This window comes from Bufo bufo, chromosome 9 (genome assembly GCF_905171765.1).
Source record: "Bufo bufo chromosome 9, aBufBuf1.1, whole genome shotgun sequence".
NCBI classification, from domain to species: domain Eukaryota; kingdom Metazoa; phylum Chordata; class Amphibia; order Anura; family Bufonidae; genus Bufo; species Bufo bufo.
Window position 1 is genome coordinate 152,411,001 of NC_053397.1, and position 25,468 is coordinate 152,436,468.

Consider the following 25,468-nt stretch of genomic DNA (forward strand, 5'->3'; position numbering starts at 1 on the left):
AAATAATGGAATTGTCTTTTCCGATTCCTCATAAATGACTGTTAATCAATAAGTACCACGTACCCTATGGTACCCATGAAAACTTTATTTTGTCCCATAAAAACAAGCCCATATTCAGCTACATTAGCGGAAAATGAATACGTAGAATACCATTGAAAAATTAATTTCAGTAATTTAATTCAAAAAGTAAAACTTATATATTATATAGATTTATTACACACAGGGTGATCTATTCCAAGTGTTTATTTATTTTATGGTGGTTGATTATGGCTTACAGCTAATGAAAAACCAAAAGTCAGTAGCTCAGAAAATTTGAATATTGTTAAAAAGTTCAATATTGTAGACTCATGGTGTCACAGCTAATCAATACAAAATAGCTGCAAACGTTTCCTTAGCCTTTAAATGGTCCCACAGTCTGATTCAATAGGCTATACATTCACGAGGAAGACTGTAGACTTGAAAGTTTTCCTGAAGACAGTCATTCACTCCCTCTACAAGGAGGGTAAGCCACAAAAGGCCATTGCTAAAGAAGCTGGCTATTCACAGAATGTTGTATTCAAGCATAGTAATGGAAAGTTGAATGGAAGGAAAACGTGTGGTAGAAAAAGGTGCACAAGCAACAGGGATAACCGCTGCCTTGAAAGGATTGTCAAGAAAAGGCCACCAGAGACACCAGACCCAACAATGCAGGCGAGCTGATGGCGGCTTTCAAAGCAACCTGAGCTTACATAACACCTCAGCAGTGCCACAGGCTGATCGCCTGCATGCCACGCCATACTGATGCAGTAATTCATACAAAAGGAGCCCCGACCAAGTATTGAGTGCATATACTTTACATACTTTTCAATAGACCAACATTTCTGTATTAAAAATATATTTTTTAATTGGTCTTATACAATATTCTAGTTTTCTGAGAAACTAACTTTTCATCAATATTAAAAGAAATAAACGCTTGAAGTAGATCACTCTGTGTAATGAATCTATAGTATATATGAGTTTCACTTTCTGAATTGAATTATTGATATAAATTAACCTTTTGATTACATTCTAATTTATTCAGATGCACTTGTATTTGCTATTATTGTGCAAAAAATATAGAGTAAATGTAATATTGCTAGTTATGCCATACCGTGAACATCGTCAATTTATAGTGCATAAAACAATAGCAGAACTTTTTTTCCCCAATACCAAAAAATAATAAAAGTAAAATTGATACGTCACGGTATATTTACCCCAAAATTGTGTCACTAAAAAATACAATTCCTCCCACAAAAAAATTAGCACTTTGTATTACAACATCAGCAGAAAAATCATTCTTAAATTGAAAATAATCCAGGAGATCCAGATACTAGAATAAAGGAGTTTGTGTATTAACAGACACTATATGGTTCTAAGGAGAGCCAAACCCATAACCACAACTATTACACTTTAAAAAAAAATTTTTTACCACAAAATGTAGTGGAATTTGCAGACAGCATGTTATATAGAAGGAGGAGCTGAGCAGATTGATATATATAAAGATTCACAGAACTTAAAATTTTAAAGATTTATATCTCTGCTCTTTCTGAACTTAGGACCGTCCCTGTGTACAACTCTATCTGTATAAACACTTACACAGAGAAAGCTATCAGTCACTATTAAAGACAGCCCCCATGTACAACTGAAGTAAAAAAAAAAACTGAGATTTAAAAGTATAAAATACAAGTTTTACTGAATCTTTTTCCCCCAAAATTATATATAACACTGCTCAGCTCCTCCTGCTCTATAATATGTTGCAAGGCATTTTGTGGAGACAGGTCCTCTTTAAAGGGTCTATCCTCAGGATAGGTCATCAGTATCAGATCTGCAGGGGTGCGACACCTGGGAACCCCTCCGATCAGCTGTTAGAAGAGGCCTTGAGTGCTGCAGCCTCTTCCTAGGCCAGTGACATCACTGTACATTGGGCATGTGGCCTAGTTGCATCTAACCCTAATTCAAGCCAATGGGGCTGAGCTACAATACCAATCACTGACACTATACAATGTGCGGCGCGGTCCTTGGAAAGCTGCTGTAAGCCTGCATCGCTCACCACAGGCCTCCCTGAAACAAATAATTGTCTGGACTGCTGGGACTGGGACCCCCACTGATGTGATAATGATGACCTGAGGTCATTTAAGTCCATATTTTTAACACATTTGATCAGTATTTTGTGCTGGAGCATAGGAAAAGCATAGCATTTTTCCATACCACAGACATTTTGCATTCACACGACCGTATGTATTATGCGGTCCGCAAAAAATATAGTGGACGTCTGTGTTGCATCCATTTTTTGCGGATCCGTTGAATCAATGCCATATAGGACATGATTTATGTTTTTTGCGGGGCTATGGAACGGAGAGTACACAGTGTGCTGTCCGCATATTTTGCGGAACCACTGAAAAGAATCTGCATCCTATTGAATACGGACCAAAAATACCATCATGTGAATGGAGCCTTTTTCTACAAACCGTTTTCTTTCACTTTTCCCCGTGCACCAGTTAAAAAAAAATAAGAAAATCTCCCTCAATGTTTAAAAATCAGCATGAAGACAATAAATACTGTGTATTGGCTATTTCAACCACAGTTCACTAGACTTACTAGAAAAGGACCTGAATTAGCTTTGATACAACATGAGATACAGCTTCAGGAGACACTATGAGGGAACTGCATCAGTTGTACCCATGTGAATCTAGCCACTGTCTACCAGATATTATACTTTGGAGAGATTATTAAACTGCGTGGATCACAAATATAAGATAACATATTGTGTAAATGGCACCTGTTAACTTTAGGGGTTTTAAACTGATTTATAGGCTTTTGTGGGACATCTTCATGACTTCATGGTTTTAAAACCTATCCAACAGCCCAATACAGATTCAATTTACGGTAGTCTGGGACCCAGATTATGAATGGCTTACATATATTAGGTGTCCTCCTTCCCCAAGAAGGCAACAGGGGCAATAGTTATATATATTTTTTTTTTACTAAATTATTTTTATTATTTTTACAGAGTAACATTAAAAGATTGAACATATAAATCCAAATTAGAACATCAGCGATGATCAGTCGGTAAATTTATACAAACAATACCATGGAGAGTTTTAAATCTTCAAGGTCATCGCGGTGTAGCCAAATCTCTCTTTAATATCCCACCCCCCACCCCAGTATGCCCAGTAGGTCCAGTATGCCCAGGTTTTTTCCCATTTTATTTTCTGCCGATTTCCTTGAGTGGCAAATCTCTCGTAGTTCTTAACCTTACTAATTAGGTGTTTCCACTCTTCTATGTCGGGGTGTCTATTAGATTCCCAATTTCTAACTATTATTTCTCTGGCTAGTAGCAATGCCTTCATCCAAAAGAGATCCTCTTGACCTCGAATATTGAGGGGAAGGGGGACACCTACAGAGATGTGAATTGTCGACTTAGATGCAGTCCTACTGCAAGACCTTACCCCAATAAATCTGAATAATGGGACAGGACCATACCCAATGAAGAAAATCCGCCTGGTCGCTTTTGCACTTCAGGCATCTATTAACCGAATTTTTGTAGATCTTAGATAACAATGCCGGAGTATAGTATAAGCGATGGACAATATTAAACTGGATTAGCCTGTGATTACTAGATAATGAGGCCGTTTGGATGTTTTTGTATATAATCTCCCAATTAAGTGTATTGTTGGTCCCAATCTCAAGTCCCCATTTAAGCTCACTTTTAAACTTTATAATTACACCTAGTCCTGTCCTTATTTTTCTATAGAGTTGTGCAATTGACACCTTATTCTTTTTATTATTATAACAAAAATTTGTGAATTTGTGTGCATTTACAGTAAGGTGATTTTTATTCTTAGTGGTTAAGAAAGCGTGTTTTAATTGTGCGTATCTAAAATTAACCAGTGGATGACTGCTTTGTGCCCAAATAAATCCTCAATATTTCTAATGTACCCTAAATAAATGATATGAGCAACCTGGGTGATTCCCAGCTTTTCCCAGAACCTAAGGTCTTCAATCAGCATAAATTCCCTTAGGTTGAAATTGTGCCATAAAGGAGTGAAATTAAGTGAATGGGAGATCCCTAATATCAGTTTAACTTTATTCCAAACCAGATGGATATTCTACTAATAGGACATTGTTTTCCTCGTATTCCCATATAGCCCGTTTCCAGAATACTACATAGGTCTCGTTGTGGTCCTGGAAATTGCCTTATAAGAAGATGAGGTATGTTATTAGAGCTACAGATGAACCGCTGGATCTGGGCCGCCAAATAATAGCCTTGAAGAAAAGGGAGGGATAGACCCCCATCTTTGCCTGCAAGCCAGAGATATTTCTGTTTTATTCAAACTCTCTTCCTGCCCCAAATTAACTCGTTAAATAGGCGTCCAAGAGTTTAAAAAAAGGTTTGTGGGATCCAAATAGGGCAGGCCGTTGTTTTGTATAGTATTTGGAGGAGTAGGATCATTTTAATCAGAGCGATTCTATCTGATTTACTAAGGGTAAGCTTTTGCCAGACCCGAACTTTATCTTTGATTTTATCAATCAATGGTAAAATGTTTAGTTCATTATAATCGAGAATAGAAGAGCTGATCCTAATTCCCAAGTATTCTAATGAGTCTGTTGGAGAAAGGATCCTAACCTCAAGCTTCTTTAATAGGAGGCAATCTATTTAGGGGGCCAATAAAGACCTAGACCAATTCCCCCCGTAAGCTGAGATTGAACCAAATTCATCAATTGCTTTCATAACACGGGGGAGTGCTAAATAGCCGTCTTTTAAGAAGATTAGTACATCGTCTGCATATAAGCTTATTTTTTCTTATAGGTCCCAACCAACAAACCCCCAAATGTTTTCATCCGATCTTATTCTACATGCAAGGGGCTCCAAAAAAACTGCAAACAGAAGAGGAGATAAAAGGCAACCTTGTCTAGTCCCCCGATATAAATAAAAGGGATCCGACCATGAGCCATTAAGGTTTATTCTAGCTGAAAAGAGATTGTATAGAAGCTAAAAATTGCATCCTATATTCATTTTTTCCATTGTCTGCCATAGGAAGTTCCATTCCACCCTGTCAAACGCCTTAGCAGCGTCTAATGACAGGATGGAACGGTCCTACCCATTCCCCAGATGGATATTCACTATAGCTCTGCGAATGTTGGATAGGGCTAGGCGCTTGGGAATGAATCTTGAGTTTGATCTGGATGGATAATTTTAGCAGCTACCCTTTTAAGTCTATTTGTCAAGACTCTGGCGCAAATTTTGTAGTCGGTATTTAGTAAGAAGATGGGTCGATAAGATCGTATCTCCTGTTCATTCTTGCCCTTCTTTAATATCAGGGTAATTATAGCCTCAGAGAGAGATGGGGGAGTCTACCCGCATCCCAAGATTCATTAAGAACCTGTAATAGACAGGGAAGCAGTAGTTATATTATTTAATTTTATTTAAGCAATTAAATAATTTCTTCAAAATATATTTACAGTTATGGCTCTGTATAGCCGTGACATCTGTCATATGGATCCAAACCGTGCCCAACATAACCCACTGACTTACAACAAGGGCCTGCTGAGGTTTCTGTCATTGTGACAGCAAGGACAGTGCTGGACACTGCACAATTCTTACCATCAAAAGTGACAACCCCAGCAAAATAAACCTACAGCCTTAAAATACGAAAAACAAAAAGTCATAAAAGAAAAGACCAAACATTCCACCAATGTTAGAAAAATAATATACTGCATTATAAAATACCTTTAGTGAATTCCCCAGTTCCAAGCATAAACTGGCCGCCATGACAGGCTGATTAAGTTCAATGTAAACCTAGAAAACAGGAGGAACCAATGAATTTATTGTATTAATTTCCCAATGCACAAAGAATGACGGCGCAACCTAAAAGGCACAAGACAAAGCACTATTTATTTTCATGGGTTGGTCCTGACATAGTACATGAGGGATGGGTTCCTTTGGATGGTAAATTAATGCTTCAGATGAATGGCTAAATGCTATTATTCACCTTTCATACTAAAATTACAAAGAGTGCAAACACTTCCAGCACCAAGATATTCAAGGACTCTCCAAGATTACCCAAAGGAACAAGAGTCAATCAAGAAATCAGCAGAAAATGTAAATGTAAGCATCAGTTCGGGTTCAATAAAGGTTCAAGCCAAAAAAGGTTCCCTATAAAATACAAACTGTACAGATAAGAGGAGCAAATGACTATTTCCAGTAACATAAATGACAGCATGGTGAATAGTTCCACTGGGGATTGTACCAGGATTAGCTGAAGACTGACATTATGTAAGAGATGTGCTCTCAAGCTTCTCAATATGTTCTATGTGAAAGTGCCCCTTACAGCTAAGGCTACTTTCACACTGGCGTTTTGGCTTTTCGTTTGGGAGATCCGTTCAGGGCTCAAACGGATCAGTTTGCATTCTAAACGGTAAAGGATCCGCTTAGAATGCCTTAGTTTGCCTCCGTTCCGTTTCCATTCCGCTTTGGAGGAGCCAAACGGATCTGTCCTGGCACACAATGTAAATCAATAGGGACGGATTAAATGGCTCAGTTTGAGCAGATCCTTATCAAAACATTTTGCACACTGAGCATGCTCAAAAATTGCCCCCTCCCAAAGCAGCCATAAGAATCGGCCATCTTGGCAAACAGTTTCTGCGAACAAACAGGTTAGTATGGGAAGTTTTAATGTCTGTCTGTCATTCTATCAATCTACCTACCTTTATTTCTTTATCTCTTTCTTTATATCTGAATGTTTCTATCTCTCACAGGGGGGGTTGATGGCACTTGTGGGGGGCAGGTGGCACTTGGGGGGATGGCACTTGAGGGGGGCTGGTGGCACTCGAGGGGGGGGCTGGTGGCACTCGAGGGGGGAGCTGGTGGCACTCGAGGGGGGAGCTGGTGGCACTCGAGGGGGGGGTGGTGGCACTCGGGGGGGGGGGGGGCGGATTGCTCTTGAGGGGAGCAGGTGTCACTTGAGGGGGGCTTATGACACTGGAGGGTGGCAGAAGGCACTTGCTTATCCCATCTTGTAGTCATCCGCCTCTCCTCGTGCGACACTTTTTTAGCCGTTCCTCTCATCCGCCATAGTGTCTCACATCTGTCGCTGTTGCTCACATCCATACTAATTTTATTTAGTAGAACTCCCACAACATGACCATGGTATATATTTTTCAATTTTTTCCCAGTATTTTCGGAAAAAAACTTTTTTTAAATTAATATTTAAAGAAAATTCTGAGGTGGGCAGAAAACTATTTATCTACTCCAAAGTAAGTTATTGAAATAAATATTTAATACATGTTATATATCTGTCAATGGTCCTTTAAACATCAATGTGCATTTATTCTGTTTATGTCTTGTACACATGTCTACAGAACATACATTCTCTTAAAAAAATGTGTGGTTTGACTTTTTATTTTTTTTCCCCTTAGGAACCTACGCCTACAGCCGCCAGGCAAGACCCCCCAGTTCCCTCCAGAGCTCGTGGCAGCCGGGAACGTCTAAGTTTCTAAAACATAGTTTCATTTGTAATTTTTTGGACTTTTAATAAATTTGTTTTTTCTTACAGGGTTCCAAACACTCCACCAGGGAAGATGAGGGGTTCGTTGTCCCTGAAATCGATAGCGAACTCCTCATCCAACTGGTGGAGGCGCGTACCGCTTTATGGGACCACACAGACCACCACCATGCCGACCATCAGCGGACCCAGCGTCTCTGGAGGGAGATAACTTTCCAACTAGTTGACACCTGGGGGCGACTCAAAGGGAATGTGATAAGTAAACCAATATATATTTTTAACACATTCATATTGTTGTTAACTAACCGCATGCTTCATTTTTATTTTTCACAGTTAAAAAGGTTACCACTCGGTGGCGATCGATCCGGGACCGCTTCAAGAGGGAGTACAACCTTGAGGTTCAGGCCCCGAGTGGCTCTGTAGCAACCTTAAGGCCTCCATATATGTATACTGAGGCCTTGGGGTTCCTACGACAGACGCTGGCGATGAGAAGGTACATTTTTGTTAATTTTTTTTTTTTTAAATAATGGAAATAGCGTTTGATTTCCTCTCCCTCTGAGTGTAAGGGGCTGTCTGAGACAGAGGAGCCTTTGGCTCCCCAGTTTTGTGCAGCCCCCTACAGTCGCAGGGACAACTGTTCTTTCCATCTGAGTGTAACGGGCTGCCTGAGACAGAGGAGCGTTTTGCCCCTCTGTTTCGGACATTCTCCATAAGGTACAATGTAGCCATAGCATAGAACCTGGATGATGTATTTGAAGGACAATTATTTGCGTTCCTTTTTTTTCCCAACAGAACTGCCAGCAGCACTCGGGCGCCTGGGCCACCTCTTGAGGTGGAACCAGAAAGGATCGCCACCCCCAGCCCTTCTGTCCCTCATGCACCGGCTCAGGACAATCTGGGTCCCCTACCTGATCCCTCCGCTCAACAGATACTCCTCAGTTTCCGACCAAATTTGAGAGCCCTGTTGAGTAGGCACAGATAGGACAAGTTGAAGTGATTATGTGGACATGATAGAGGTCGTTTCCGACGCTCTTGAAAGTTTTGCCGAACATCAGAAGGTAGTTAGTGATTACTTCATGCGCCGCTGGCAGGGGGCAGAGTCGGCGATTCAACTCAGTCCTAACTACTATTATGGGCTAAGCCTACTTTGATGGACTCAATGACGCCCGGGCAGTTGCACGAGTTCAAGAACATGATAGAGAACGGGTCGTGGGAAATTATGCACCTCCACCAATCCCAATCCCCAACCTATCCCCCATCCCTGCCAACATTCCCCCCCCCCGGATCATGTGTTCCCTTTTGTTTCATTTTCCACTTCTCCTTCCCACTATTTTCCTCCCACTTCGTTTCAAACTCCTTCCTCCACACATGCTCGGGACTCCTCCACCTCAGAACCTTCTACTCTCCACACCCCAAAAATTCACCCTGCATCTTTTCCTGGGGCCAGTAATGTTTATGCCTATCCAGAGGACAGGGAGGCTAGCCTTGCCAGCCCCAGACATTCCACCCTGCAACGGTCCACCTCCCCTTCAAGATATCATCAGTTATAGGTTTTTTTATTTTACTGTTATTATTTATATATATTGTTTCTGCAAATGCAAAATTAGAGTTTACTTGACTGTGTGTGTGTTTTCATTGTCTGGAACAGGGGATTAGTAACCTTTGGCACTACAGTTTCAGTGAAATCAAAACTACCATCGGCTCACTACTCTGCGTTTATTATAACGCCCTTGATAGTTTTAGTTTCAAAATGGCCGTATTGCCAAAGGTGGCTGAACCATGAACATGTCATGTAGCACCATCAATAATGAGCTATCTTTTGCCTCCTTATTGATTGTATTCCCTCTGATTGGCACATGAACAAGCATATGCTTGATCATAGGTCAATCTTGTGCCCTTTAACATGAGCCCTTGTGGGAGTCACGGTCCATGCGAATCAGCATCACAGTGAATTCATTACCTAAAGAGCGCTACATTGTAATTTTAGTGTTTAGTTAATGATTTCCAGATGACGCTCTCACATGACTAGCTTGATTATCACAAGGGACACTCTAGGGACATGATGCAGTTATAATGCCTCTTGCACACGATCGATACCCCCCGACATGCTGGACATATGTCCCGGAGCCGCACTGATCTTGTGCACATGAGTACACAGCTTCATAGATTACAAAGATGCTGTGCACGTCCGGCTGCCTGTGGGGCTGTAGTCCTGCACTCATAAGATCATATGAGTGCGAGAAAATTGCCCAGTGTGCAGCGTAACATGCACAGCATAATGCTGCTATGTACTGCATAATGCTGCATAATGCCACCACTGAGTATCTGGACCATGCTGCAGTGATGCTATAATATATCACCATTTTAGAAGCATTCTTGGGGCTGAGCAAAAAAAAAAAGACACAAGGTGTATACCCAATTTTTTTTTATAGAAGACCAAACATTTTAAACAACAATTAAACAACATTATCCTGCCAACTCACTCTGCCAGCTTCAGAAACAAAATAATCAGCCAAACGGTCCCTCATTCAGGCCACGGCAAGGGTTGAACGATACCCCAGATGTTGCAGCCTGGCAAGTGTGCAATCAACCTCTTGCGGGTCCAGGTGTAGTTATGTAGAACTACTCAGGCTTTAACTACATCGTCTATGGTTTCAACCTTAAGATTGATGGCTTTGGTGAGAATACACCATTTCGCAACTAAAATGCCAAAAGCGCACTCCACAAGTTGTCTGGCGCAAGACAGTCTGTAGTTAAAAACGCGCTTTGCAAGGTTCAAGTCGCAGCTAGAGTATGGCTTGATGAGGTTCTCGCACATTTGGAACGCCCTGTCCCCTACTACCACAAATGGCATTGGAGGTCCATCAGTCCCTGGCAAAGGTCTCGGAGGTGGCAATCCAAAGTCCTTTGAATACAGGAGGCGTCCCATTGCAGATTTTTTGAAAAGCCATCAAGTCATTTGTCCGCCCATAAGCTCCAATGTCAACGGCGGTATTCAGCATCCGCAATGGCCATCAAGATAATTGAAAAATATTTATTGTAGTTATAGAATTCGGAGCCACTTCCTGAAGGTTTCACAATCCGTATAGGTTTCCCATCCACAGCTCCGACACAGTCAGGTTTGCAGAAACTTGTCTGCGATCTGACGCCACTGTTCAGTTGTAGGATGTGGGAGGTAATCCTCGTGCAATACCTCCCACAAAGCACAACGAGTCTCGCAGACTATACCGGAGATCGTTAAAATTCCCATCCGATACTGGTAATGCAGCGATGAAAGACTTTCTCCGGTAGCAAGAAACCTGTGACAAAATAAAAAAAATTTACATAAATATTTAAAAAGTTAAAAATTATAGAGCTGTAAAAAATAAAATAAAAATTAGGACAATCCTTACCTTATTGTCACCATTAGTCACTCTGCAGGAGTAATTGCCCTTCTGTAGGGTATCCTGTCTTTCAAGGCTTGTCGAAATGCGCTGCAGTAGCTGGTCATAACTCTTGACAGTCATGCGCATATAATTGAAAAATGATTTAGGATTACGACGAAGCTCCAAATACAGGACTGAAAATACACCTCTGGTAATGCGTTTGGAAGTTATCGGGTGCACCCAATACCGGCATCTTCTACTTCTGGGCACGTCTTCTCCATCTCGCTTACAGGATAATTAACCCCAATCGCAGACGTGCAGGCAACATGTTCCCAATACATAAAGAGCCTAAATGGATTAATTTCTACTTTAATACACTGTAAAAGTGGGTGGACACTGAGACACGCCTTCTTATTACAAAGCGGATCCGCTAAATGGAAGCCAAAACGGAAACAAACGTGACCAACGGATCCGCTTTACAGACGGATCCGTTTAAACTGATCCATCGGAATGGTTTCCGTTCGTCTCAGTTTTGTCAGTTGTGTGACGGATCCGTTTCAAATGGATCCGTGAAACGCGAGTGTGAAAGTAGCCTAAGACATAAATATACATTCTTATGTACCAGTAGAGCTAGCAATAATCAGCTTTATGAGGGTAGAACAACATGGCTGCATGAAGAGGGATTCGTTCAGGGATTCAGGACTTGCTCTATGTTTGGTGGTGGGCTGAAATAGGGCGCAGGTATTTTTGCTTTGCTGAATGGCAATTTTCGGTTTGGAATATAAAGGGACATGAATGACGACTTCAAACGACTTGCAGTGTTCCAAACTATTAGGGCACGTTCACACGCTGTGAATTTAAAACAGATTTCAGCAGATTTCACACCAAAATCCTATTAGAACCCACCCCAATGCATGGGAATGGGGTTATAGTGACCCCCTTTACATGCTCTGGAAAATAAACCGCTCAGTGTCAGCCCCACTGAATGTGGATCTGTGGCATATTAAACTGCACATCCATGGAAGAAATCCGAGTGTCAGCTTTGGATTTCTGCTACATACCCTCTTGTAAATATGTGTCAGATTTTTTCATTAGAAAGAACCACGAAAATCAACACCATCTGCAGGGAACATGCTATAGAGCAGAAGGACCTGAGCAGATTGATATATCATTTATTTGAAAAGCTTCAGAAAAAAAAAAAAATTTATATATATATATATATATATATATATATATATATATATATATATATATATTTCATTTACATCTCTGCTCTTTCTGAGTTCCAAGTGACAGTTATCTATGTATACAAGGAAGGCTGTCAACCACTGATTAGGACTTCCCACATGGCTACTTAGGTGGCTAAGATGGGTTTCTACCAAGTTCTGGAGCTTGGCCCATCAATCCCTGGCCCTCAGTGGGCTCAAAAGTCTAACAGCAGCTAGAACCCTTCCTGTAACATTCATCTTCCCTCTCAGATCCTTCTTATATAAGATTAAGAAGACTTAAAACCTGCAGCCTAGTGAGATTGCACACATGGCTCATCCTTGGCATTTATCAAACTGCTATTATGAAGGTCATCTAAGCCCCCCTGACCATCTGAAACCCTCACCTTCCGCATCAGGACTATTCCAGCGTACTGGGCAGAGACTACTGGCAAGCTGACGTTGTAGGTCACAACTTTTCCTGCCCTGTATTACTGCCCAGAAGCACATTGCTCACATCTAGCAATACGCTGTCCACTCAGGCCTCTCATAAGGACATTTGGTGCTGATGAGGTCACCGGCATCTGATTAGCCAGAACGTTTTGGTTCTCCACAACTGCTGCACCAGGACCCAGGATCATTCTTCTCCAGAGGTCGCAATAACACTTGTACAAGCATCATAGATGCCTGTACAGGCAGTTTTACTCCCTAAAAATGTCTAATGCGTATGAATATGCACAATAATTTCACTGCCATTCATCAGCGCTGTGAACGGCACAGGCAGTACAGCAATACTGCTGTTGCCTGAACGCTCCGATAACAGAGCTCCGTACAGAGCTTTGTTATTAGGGAGGAGGCTGCTGCCATTGGCTGCTCCTCTCACACCCCCATTCTCCCGCGCGCTGTACACAGCAGCAGCAGCTTCCTTTTCTGTTAATATGAAAATGGGGAGCGCGTGCCACCCGCGGCTGTGGATGAAGTACTGCCGATGAAGGGAAAGCATGGCAGAAACTGAGCCTCGGCTGAGCAAAGACCATGTGCCCAGGTGGTGTCACACCAAAAGTCCCAGCGTGCGCTGCAGGCTTCTATCTGCTGCTGGGAGCTCAATGTGGAGGTTTATGAATGGAAAAACTAATACCCAAGAGGCTATACAAAACCCTGGTTCTGACACCTACGTTGAAACATAACTTTCATTTGATTTCTCTAATACCTAAACACCTACAGGAAATTATTTTTTTTAAAACCTCTAGATGACCTTATATTGATAGTAGTGTTAATAGTCTCAAAGGTCTATAAAAGTAGGATGCCTACTCTATTAATACTACTACCAACATAAGGTCATCTAGAGAAACAGCAGGTTTTTCAAATTCTTTTTTCCTGTAGGTGTCTAGGTATTAGAGCAATCAAATGAAAGTTATGTTTTAACGTAAGGGTCAGAAACAGGGTTTTTCTTAGCCTCTTGGCTATTAGTTTTTCTATGTAAGTACCCTAGACCACTGAGAGGTCTATTTTCCTGTATGGTTTATGTATGGAGCGCACTGCCCACAGATCCCAGGACTATACGGTACACTATACTGTGCAACAATCAGATATATTTTGTACAAGACTGTTCTGTAATTGCCTCCTGTGCATTCATCCCAGAACCCACCACCACCACTATGCCACCCCCTGCTCCCTGCCATAACCACCAGACGTCCCTGTTCAATTCTTATTGCATTGAGTTTTGCACAATCTCCCGCTCCGATTCCTACGTGACAGTTTTGGTGCTTCAAGAAAGGTAGTGATTCAGTCTTCTGAGAGATAAATTTAAAATGGTAAAAATTTGCTATTTCTGCATGGAAGACATTATAGAGGAGACTGGTAATGGTTTCCCATAAATAGCAACCCCTTAAAGGGTTTCTGTCACCCCGCAAAACTCATTTTTTTTTTTTTGGATAGTTAGATTCCTCATAGTGCGATATAGGAGAATATAATGCTCTTACTTACTTTCATGCGGCCGATTCTTTATAAAACGAACTTTTATAATATGTAAATGAGGGCTCTACCAGCAAGTAGGGCGTCTACTTGCTGGTAGCTGCTGCAGAAATCCGCCCCCTCGCCGTGTTGATTGACAGGGCCAGCCGTGATCTCCTCCTCCGGCCGGCCCTGTCAGTAATTCAAAAATCGCGCGCCTCGCGTCATTCGGCGCAGGCGCTCTGAGATGAGGAGGCTCGTCTCCTCAGCACTCCCTCAGTGCGCCTGCGCCGATGACGTCTTCCCCCCCCCCCCCCCCCCCAGTATTAAAACCATTGGTGGGCAGTGCGCCCCTCCTCCCCCCATCATTGGTGGTAGCTGTGTAATTTCCAGACTTACAACACAAAATAGCCATCTGGAAGGTTTACACAGAAAGTGTTTTGCTGCGCATCGCCTTTCTCAATTGACGTCCCTCATATTAAACCTCCACTCTGCTAAGGCCTAGCTTTCTGCCAAATACTATACACAAGGAGACAAACCAACTACATTTATGTCTGAACAGATTAAACATAGGAAAGGAACTTCCTACATTACCAAACTACAGTTAGGTCCATATATATTTGGACACTGACACAAATTTTGTTTTTTTACCTGTTTACTAAAACAAATTCAAGTTATAGCTATATAGCCAGACTGTTTGCTTTCATTTGAGGGTATCCACATTAAAATTGGATGAAGCATTTAGGAGTTTCAGCTCCTTTACTTGTGGCACCCCGTTTTTATTAAAGGGACCGAAAGTAATTGGACAATTGACTCAAAGGCTGTTTCATGGGCAGGTGTGGGAAATTACTTCATTATTTCATTCTCAAATAAGCACATAAAAGGCCTGGAGTTGTTTTGAAGTGTGGTGCTTGCATTTTGAAGATTTTGCTGAGAAATAAAAGATGGTCAAAGGAGCTCTCCATGCAGGTGAAACAAGCAATCCTTCATCTGCAAAATCAGAAAAACCCATCCGAGAAATTGCTACACTATTAGGAGTGGCAAAATCTACAGTTTAATACATCCTCAGAAAAAAAGAAAGCACTGGTGACCTCAACAATGCAAAAAGAACTGGACGCCCACGGAAGACAACAGTGGTGGATGATCGCAGAATAATTACCACGGTGAAGAGAAACCCCTTCACAACAGCCAACCAAGTGAACAACACTCTTCAGGATATAGGCGTATCAATATCCAAATCTACCATAAAGAGAAGACTGCATGAAAGCAAATACGGAGGGTTCACTGCACGGTGCAAGCCACTCATAAACCTCAAGAATAAAAAGGCTAGATTGGACCTTGTTAAAAAAAATCTTAAAAAACCAGCACACTTCTAGAAGAACATTCTTTGGACAAATGAAACCAGGATCAACCTCTACCAGAATGATGGAAAGAAAAAAGTATGGTGAAGGCATGGTACAGCTCATGATCCAAAACACACCACATCGTCTGTAGAACACGGCGGAGGCAGTGTGATGGCTTGGGCATGCATGGCTGCCAGTGGCACTGGGTCCCTAGTGTTTATTGATGAGGTGACACAGGACAGAAGCAGCCGGATGAATTCTGGGGTTGTCAGAGACATACTGTGTGCTCAAATGCAGCCAAACTGATTGGTCGGCATTTCATAATACAGATGGACAATGACCCAAAATATAAAGCCAAAGCAACCCAGGAGTTTATTAAAGCAAAGAAGTGAAATATACTTGAATGGCCAAGTCAGTCACCTGATCTGAACCCAATAGAGCATTTCACTTGTTAAAGACTAAACTTCAGACAGAAAGGCCACAAACAAACAGCAACTGAAAACTGCTGCAGTAAAGGCCGGGCAGAGCATTAAAGAGGAGGAAACACAGCGTCTGGTGATGTCCATGAGTTCAAGACTTCGGGCAGTCATTGCCAACAATAGGGTTTTCAACCAAGTATTAGAAATGAGCATTTTATTTACACTTATTTAATTTGTCCAATTACTTTTGAGCCCCTGAAATGAAGGGATGGAGTTTAGAAATGCTTTAGTTCCTCACATTTTTATGCAATTATTTTATTTAACCCACTGAATTAAAGCTGAAAGTCTGAACTTCAACTGCATCGTTTTGTTCAAAATCCATTGTGGTAACGTACCGAACAAAAATTAGAAAAATGTTGTCTCTGTCCAAATATATATATATGGACCAATATGTTACATATTAAAAAAGTCCATAAAAATTATCTGAGAATTGAAAAAGTCAAATCACATTGGAGTGGAGGAGATTCTGTCGCGAAAATCAATCGCTGTGAGGTGGAAAGGATCTACAAAGTAGACACATTACAGCCACAGGGACTAAATGTGGAGTGTGACCTAAAGCCCTGTTTGATGTGATGGAATTGCTCCAAATCTTTACTGATTTCAAGCTGCGATCCCTTAAAAAAATAAAAATAAAAATCTGATGCTGGGGAAAGTGCAGTTTTAGTTTTGGTTGTACTGACTATGTGAACAGCACCCAGTGCATAGAAAGGATAGGGTGTGGTATTTAATGTTGAGAGGATTAGCTTGTAGGTGAGGAGGGTGCGGTCCCTGCTTTCTGGAGTATATCATGTGAACAGATCTCTGTGAGTGAATACAAGAGGGAGGGATAGTAACATAGTACATAAGGCCGAAAAAAAACATCTGTCCATCCAGTTCGGCCTGTTATCCTGCAAGTTGATCCAGAGGAAGGCAAAAAAATAAACTGTGAGGTAGAAGCCAATTTTCCCCCCTTAAAGGGACACTGACAGGCCCGATAAACATATTTAGTTATTCCTATGCAATCATAGGTCTATTAAAGTGTATTCCAATGATATAAGAGTACCCTCTGTCTGCATTTTAAACCATGTAAAAACAACTTTATATTCATCTGTCAATCACCTTCCTTTATGCTCAAGGGGAGGTTTTTCTCCTACCTTTGTGCCCAGCCGTGCCCCAACTGTCGTTTCCTAGCGCCGCCCAGCTCATTATTATTCACTGCGCTGGGCGATGCCCAATAGAAACGTATGGACATCGGCCTCACTTGTACCTTCTGCACGTGTGCTGGATAACTTACCCGGCACCCTCACTCGCCGGAATCGCAGTGCGCCTGTGTCCCTTATTCAATGCTGCGCCTGCGCCGGCTCGGGGACTGTAAAAGCCGCCCAGCGCAGTGAATAATAATGAGCTGGGCGGCACTATAAAACGACAGTTGGGGCGCTGCTGGGCACAAAGGTAGGAGAAAAACCGCCCCTTGGGCATAAAGAAAGGTGATTGACAGATGAATATAAAGTTGTTTTTACATGGTTTAAAATGCGGACAGAGGGTACTCTTATATCATTGGAATACACTTTAATAGACCTATGATTGCATAGGAATATCTAAATATGTTTATCGGGCCTGTCAGTGTCCCTTTAAGGGGAAAAAAAAATCCTTCCTGACTCCAATCAGATAACTCCCTGGATCAACGACCCCTCTTTAGTAGCTATAGCCTGTAATATTATTACGCTCCAGAAATACATCCAGGCCCCTCTTGAATTCCTTTATTGTACTCACCATCACCACCTCCTCAGACAGAGAGTTCCATAGTCTCACTGCTCTTACCGTAAAGAATCCTTTTCTATGTTTGTGTACAAACCTTCTTTCCTCCAAACGCAGATGATGTCCCCTCGTCACAGTCACAGTCCTGGGGCTAAATAGATGATGGGATAGATCTCTGTACTGTCCCCTGATTTATACATAGCAATTAGATCTCCTCTCTCTTATGAATGAAAGAAGTGTCATTTTCTATTGGTCAGAGTGAACCATGTGACCAGAGTGGTGATAAATGGGAGTTTGTAGTTTTATGAACGGGAAAACAACTAACTTTTTAGTTTTTAGAACTTTGATAGACAAAGTATGCGCATGGAGTGTGAATTTATAAATATGAAATGTCTGTTCACTATTGATATTTTTAAATAATTGTTTCATATGGATGCTGGATGTGGGGAGGTGGGAACATGCATTTGAATATATAAAAAGACAGCCCCTACAGAAGCTGGAGTATTCGTCCGTGACGAAGCGTGAGTGAAACCCGCGTCGGGCAGGAATACGAGGGTGATTTTATGGATGATATGCTTTTAACCTTACCACGTTTGGGAGTATAAATAAAGCCCTTTATATGCGATTCTGTCGATGGTGCTTCACCATCTACAGGGAGTGCAGAATTATTAGGCAAATGAGTATTTTGACCACATCATCCTCTTTATGCATGTTGTCTTACTCCAAGCTGTATAGGCTCGAAAGCCTACTACCAATTAAGCATATTAGGTGATGTGCATCTCTGTAATGAGAAGGGGTGTGGTCTAATGACATCAACACCCTATATTAGGTGTGCATAATTATTAGGCAACTTCCTTTCCTTTGGCAAAATGGGTCAAAAGAAGGACTTGACAGGCTCAGAAAAGTCAAAAATAGTGAGATATCTTGCAGAGGGATGCAGCACTCTTAAAATGGCAAAGCTTCTGAAGCGTGATCATCGAACAATCAAGCGTTTCATTCAAAATCGTCAACAGGGTCGCAAGAAGCGTGTGGAAAAACCAAGGCGCAAAATAACTGCCCATGAACTGAGAAAAGTCAAGCGTGCAGCTGCCAAGATGCCACTTGCCACCAGTTTGGCCATATTTCAGAGCTGCAACATCACTGGAGTGCCCAAAAGCACAAGGTGTGCAATACTCAGAGACATGGCCAAGGTAAGAAAGGCTGAAAGACGACCACCACTGAACAAGACACACAAGCTGAAACGTCAAGACTGGGCCAAGAAATATCTCAAGACTGATTTTTCTAAGGTTTTATGGACTGATGAAATGAGAGTGAGTCTTGATGGGCCAGATGGATGGGCCCGTGGCTGGATTGGTAAAGGGCAGAGAGCTCCAGTCCGACTCAGACGCCAGCAAGGTGGAGGTGGAGTACTGGTTTGGGCTGGTATCATCAAAGATGAGCTTGTGGGGCCTTTTCGGGTTGAGGATGGAGTCAAGCTCAACTCCCAGTCCTACTGCCAGTTTCTGGAAGACACCTTCTTCAAGCAGTGGTACAGGAAGAAGTCTGCATCCTTCAAGAAAAACATGATTTTCATGCAGGACAATGCTCCATCACACGCGTCCAAGTACTCCACAGCGTGGCTGGCAAGAAAGGGTATAAAAGAAGAAAATCTAATGACATGGCCTCCTTGTTCACCTGATCTGAACCCCATTGAGAACCTGTGGTCCATCATCAAATGTGAGATTTACAAGGAGGGAAAACAGTACACCTCTCTGAACAGTGTCTGGGAGGCTGTGCTTGCTGCTGCACGCAATGTTGATGGTGAACAGATCAAAACACTGACAGAATCCATGGATGGCAGGCTTTTGAGTGTCCTTGCAAAGAAAGGTGGCTATATTGGTCACTGATTTGTTTTTGTTTTGTTTTTGAATGTCAGAAATGTATATTTGTGAATGTTGAGATGTTATATTGGTTTCACTGGTAAAAATAAATAATTGAAATGGGTATATATTTGTTTTTTGTTAAGTTGCCTAATAATTATGCACAGTAATAGTCACCTGCACACACAGATATCCCTCTAAAATAGCTAAAACTAAAAACAAACTAAAAACTACTTCCAAAAAATTCAGCTTTGATATTAATGAGTTTTTTGGGTTCATTGAGAACATGGTTGTTGTTCAATAATAAAATTAATCCTCAAAAATACAACTTGCCTAATAATTCTGCACTCCCTGTATGTGACCTCCTGATACTTCAGAGCGACTTACCCAGAGGGACAGTGTCTCGTGTGGAGATTGATGTTCTTTTCCCTGGGTCTGCAATACGCCTATGACCTGAACATAGGAGGAACCTTTCCTGAAAATTGAGAAGCAGCGCGGTCCTATATAACGTATATATTACCATCCATTAAGGACACTGATCAAGTAGGTTTTATACCCCAGAGAGAAGGGAAAGACAAGATCTATAGAGTCCTTCAATTAATCGACAAGGTCGACTGCCTTTTTATTAGGTAGACCTTACAAGCCTTCCATATTCCCTCATTGTGAGTCATTGTAATTTTCACTAAGTACAGCAGACCTACTGTAAAAGTCCTTGTTGACAATATTTTATCATTCATTATAAGAATATGGCACTTGTCAAGGTTCCTCCCTATCACTGCTCCTATTTCTCCTCACCCTGGAAACTCTACTACTTAGGATAAGAATTGATCCCCATTTAAAAGGGATTTCATGTGGCGGGACAGAACATAAAGCGGCAGCATATGCAGATGACCTGTAAATATTCTTATTAGGGATGAGCAAAGTCGATTCGCATAAAACTTTGTTTTAATAAGTGGGAGCCTGAAAGCTAACAAGAGTTCTGTATCAAGGTTTTTTACAGTAAAAATTAATTCCCAAAGTTATTACATGAAGGCTCTTGAGACTTCGCAAAGTAATAACTTCAGCTCATTGAAGCCAATACATTCTAATACTGTACTGAGCTCCTGCTCCGTACAGTATTAAAACGAAGTCGATTCCCTAAATCTTATCTAACATCGATGAATCTTTTTTATCATATAGCAACGTATAAAGGACTTCTGTAATATTTCCAACTTCATGGTTAATACGGGAAAGTCACAGCTTCTAAACATCTCTATCCCCTTCGATTTGACCCAACCTGCAATTAAATTCTTAGGAATTAATATCTCATCGGATCTTACACAATTATATAAAAATAGCCTTCCACCATTATTAAATAATATTCATCAGATTTTATCATCCTGGACAATACCATATGTTTCATGGCTTGGACTAAAAAATATTGCAAAATGCGTCATCTGGCCTACATTAACTTACCTGCTACAAGCAGCTCCCTCAGAAGAGTGGAGGATTGACCTCCCAGCCCCAAAACAATTCCAATCATCTGTCTATAATAGCTGACTGGGTTAGGAAACCAACACACAAGCTTTGGGTATCTGTAGAAGACATTCTAGGCTCCCTTTTACGACAATTAGCATTCTCTGACATTAGCCCCAAAACATCTTTGAAACTCACCTAATAATCTGAAAACATCTGAAACATGGGGAATCTGGGGTCTAAGTGATGTCTGACAGTCAAGTGCTCCATTTCCATCTTCTCTTTTACAGACGTAAGATGTATTTTTGAGTCTTGATCCTGTCACTTTACTAGAATCATACCTACATTGGAGGACTTATTCAATGCATTGCAACATCACCCTCTTACCTCTTCTATGATAGGTTTATTCTGCAATTCCGACATGCCCTACAAAGCCGAGAGACTCCTAAGACACTGACATGGTTTGAAAACGTCCTCTCTCAGACAAACGCACCATTCTGACAAAGTGCTAACTAGATGGCACCTCAGTCCTGAGACACTCCAGAAAAATAAATCCAATTATGACCCAAACTGTTGGAGATGCGATGCCACGGTATGTACTTACTCTTACTAGTGGTGGACATGTCCATTGATTAAACCATTCTGGTCCTCTATAATAGAAAACGTTGCACACATCTCTGGAATACCGCTCCCCTCCACCGCTTGCTACATATATTTCCAGACAAAACTCCAAGATATAAATTGATGTTGATCAGGCACTTAATGGCAGCAGCGAGAATTCTTATTCCCGCATACTGAAAGTCCAAATCCCCTCCAACAAGTAATCAATGAATAGAAAAGGTTGATCATCTTTTTAGACTTGAAGAATTGGCAAAGTGGTAAACCAGCAGCCATAAACTTTTTCGAACAGTATGGTCTCCCTGGGCACTTCTCCGACACTTCACTATTTAAAGGGAACCTGTCACCTGGATTTTGTGAATAGAGCTGAGGACATGGGCTGCTAGATGGCCGCTAGCATATCCGCAATACCCAGTCCCCATAGCTATGTGTGCTTTTATGGTCTCAAAAAAACGATTTGATACATATGCAAATTAACCAGAGAGGAGTCCAGAGTGAAGGAGCCCAGCACCTTCCCGCATCCTCCGAACCTCCTCCTTGCTCCCCGATGTCACAAGGCTAGAGCGACGTAATCTCGTGATGCACGAGCTAGCGCATGCACAGTTTGTTCCCTGAGGCTGATGCCAGCACAGGGAAGGAACACTATGCCGACACTGCGCATGCGCTAGCTCGCGCATCGCGAGATTACAGCGCTCTAGCTTTGTGACGTCGAGGAGCAAGGAGGAGATTCGGAGGATGCGGGGCGGTGCTGGGCTCCTTCACGCTGGACTCATCTCAGGTTAATTTGCATATGTATCAAATAGGTTTTTTTACACAATAAAAGCACACAGAGCTATGGGGACTGGGTATTGCGGATGTTCTAGCGGCTATCTAGCAACCCATGTCCTCAGCTCTATTCACAAAATCCAGACGACAGGTTCCCTTTAACCACAGGTCCTTAACATTTCAGGTCTCTCCTCCCCCCTCTCTCATGTTCTATGGCAACCCCCCAATTAAACAATCCTTGCTGACTATGATCCTTTAATCCTCTTACTTCCAACTTTCATAGGCTTTTACCAGGTTATTTATAATTTCCTCTCGAGAGACACAAAAGAGCAGAGGGTTAAATTAATAAATATAACGTTTGGCTGAATCTTTTCTCAAACTTCGGCTCCTCCTGCTCTATAAGATGATTACCCTGCATTTTCATGTTGACAGGTCCTCTTTAAAGGGATATTCTAGGATTTGAATATTGCTAGTCAGTGGCTGAAGCAGCGCAGGGGACCCAGTCTCTCTGGAAATTGACAGGACCCAGAATAGAGTGGCGGGAACAGATGGGTATGATTTTTTCAATAGGTACAGCAGGATGTAAAAAAAAAAGTCCAAAAAGCTGGACAATGCGTTTAAAACTGAACACGTTGGACCTGTAATGGTGGAGGATGAGGGAAAGGCCAATCTATTAATGCCTTATTTTCTACTTTACAGAGGACATTCCAATGACTAGATGATATGATTAGTTATCTTCTAAATTCTCCATTAAATATCGGCTTAACCCAAGAACAAGTCCAGTGGAGCTTTAGAAAACACTAAAATAGACAAATGAGTCTAGACACAAGTTCTGCAAGAATTAAGTGAGTGTGTAGGTATTTCTAATACTCAGCAATGGCAGGATCTGTTTTACATGATTGGTACATAGCAAACGGCCAAATGACAAGTCAGACCACACATGGGATATTGTGTATAATGCTGGGCACGTGAATAAGGCTACTTTCACACCTGCGTTCAGGTGTCCGCTCGTGCGCTCCGTTTGAAGGGGCTCACAAGCGGCCCTGAACGCAGCCGTCCGGCCCCAATGCATTCTCAGAGGAGGTGGATCCACTGAGAATGCATCCGTCTGCCAGCGCTCAGCCTCCGCTCCGCTCAGTGAGTGGACACCTGAACGCTGCTTGCAGCGTTCGGGTGTCCGCCTGGCCGTGCGGAGGCGAGCGGATCCGTCCAGACTTATAATGGAAGTCAATGGGGACGGATCCGCTTGAAGATGACGCCATATGGCTCAATCTTCAAGCGGATCAGTTACCCATTGACTTTCAATGTAAAGTCTGGACGGATCCGCTCAGGCTACTTTCAGACTTAGAAAATTTTCTAAGTAATAATGCAGACGGATCCGTTCTGAACGGATGCAAACGTCTGCATTATCGGAGCGGATCCGTCTGATGAAACATCAGACGGATCCGCTCCGAACGCTAGTGTGAAAGTAGCCTAACCTGGGGCTATTCAGGTTGGAAAAAAGATGGCTTAGGGGCAATCTAAATAAAATATACAATATATAAATGGACAATACCTTGATCTATCTACAGATCTAGACCCAGGCCTGTAACAAAGACAAGGAGGTATCCTCTATGTCTAGAGGAAAGAAGGTTTTACCATCATCATAGAAGGGGGATTCTTTACTGTAAGAGCAGTGAAACTATGGAGATCTCTGCCAAGGGAGGTTGTGAAAGTTAAAAAGGGGCCTCGATGCCTTTCTTGAAATTATAAATATCACAAGTTATAGGAACTAGATTTCTTCAGATGGGTCATTGATCAAGCAAATTATTCTGATTGCTATATTTGGAGTCAGAAAGGATTTTCCCCTCTAATATGGGGTCATTGGTGTCCATTTCATAGGGGTTTTGCATTTCTCTGGATCAACACAGTAGGATCATATCTGGGACTTGTGTCTTTTTTTCAATTTTATCTGTTCTCTGCATTGCTGCTGCTTTACAGCTTGAAGAGGTGATGGGCAGGAATACAGCAGATGACCACTGCAGCCAATTATTGTCCTGAGCAGTTTACCACTGAGGACAGTGATTAGCTCCGTCACGTCCCACACACCTACACGTCACTGTGCTCATATCAGTGACTGTCATATGGGGGTGTGCGGCAAGAGACCACCACTGCCTGGCAACATGAGGCTAATGTGTCGGTATTTTTTGTATTTTTCTTTTGTGTGGTATTAAATGGTATCTAGTATTGCAATACTTTTTTTTGGTATCAAAATCCAATCAAAATTATGGTATCAAGACAACTCGAATTGGTACAAAATGTAATAAAAACATCATAGCATGTACCATAAAATAATCATGCAAAAAAATAAATAAAATAAAACAATCCACAAGAGTAGTTCTGTTCCTTGTGAGAAAGAGGAGCTCCTGGCTTGAAGAATGGCTCTCCCAGTCTTGGAGCTTTAAGACAAACTCTGCGGACATCCTACATGCATAAGTAGGCAATACCTCCACACAGTACTGTTTCCCAAACCATCAAATCAAGGAAAACTTACAAATTTAAAACGAAAACATAAAAAATAAAAAAAACTTTAATTTCAAACAAGCTCAGCATGTGTGCGCCATGTGAGCTCCGGTAAAAGCCCAGTGCAGCTAACCTTGATGGCGAAGCTGTAGCAGTTGATGGCAGCCTGCAAGTGTTCCTCAAATCCTGGGCACTTCAAATGCTGAGTCTCTTTCTCTTCCTGTAAAAAGAGGCGGGCAGCCTCAGTCAGCGCCATGGCCTCTCCGGGGGCATTGAATAGCGTCTGCTCACACCTACAGAAGAAAGCACAAGTGAAAGGTGTCCAGGTAAACTGGATTTACAACCGTTCTGCTGGAGGAATGAGATTACTGAAAGTGAACCCTGGACCCTTCTTGTAGAGACATTCACACAAGCAAGCAAAGCAAGTCTTCCAAAAATAACAGGAGCTGTAATACAGGCTAAGGATGGGCTGAAGAAACGCCTATACTTTATAATGTTTTCTGATTTTACTTGTTCTCTACTTTTAACTGGGAATTAAAAGGGCTTTGGGAGATTCCGACGAGGCTTGGAAGTAAAGACTGCTAGAAATCTGGAGATCAGTGCTTACTAAGGTGGCCACAAAACGTTCCTGCAGGTCAAATGCAATGCAGTGGGCATGCAATCC

The 25,468-nt window shown here is 41.9% G+C and overlaps 1 protein-coding gene across 1 annotated transcript in view; it reads right to left on the bottom strand.

Annotated features, from left to right (window-relative positions):
• Positions 1 to 25,468, bottom strand: part of LOC120978956 (40-kDa huntingtin-associated protein-like) — a 70,153-nt gene that overhangs the window by 31,970 nt on the left and 12,715 nt on the right. The window contains exons 4-5 of the mRNA XM_040407419.1: positions 24,938 to 25,097; positions 5,750 to 5,818 (exon numbers count right to left, since the gene is read on the bottom strand). Coding sequence (XP_040263353.1) covers positions 5,750 to 5,818; positions 24,938 to 25,097 — 229 coding nt within the window. The remainder of the gene's footprint in view (positions 1 to 5,749; positions 5,819 to 24,937; positions 25,098 to 25,468) is intronic.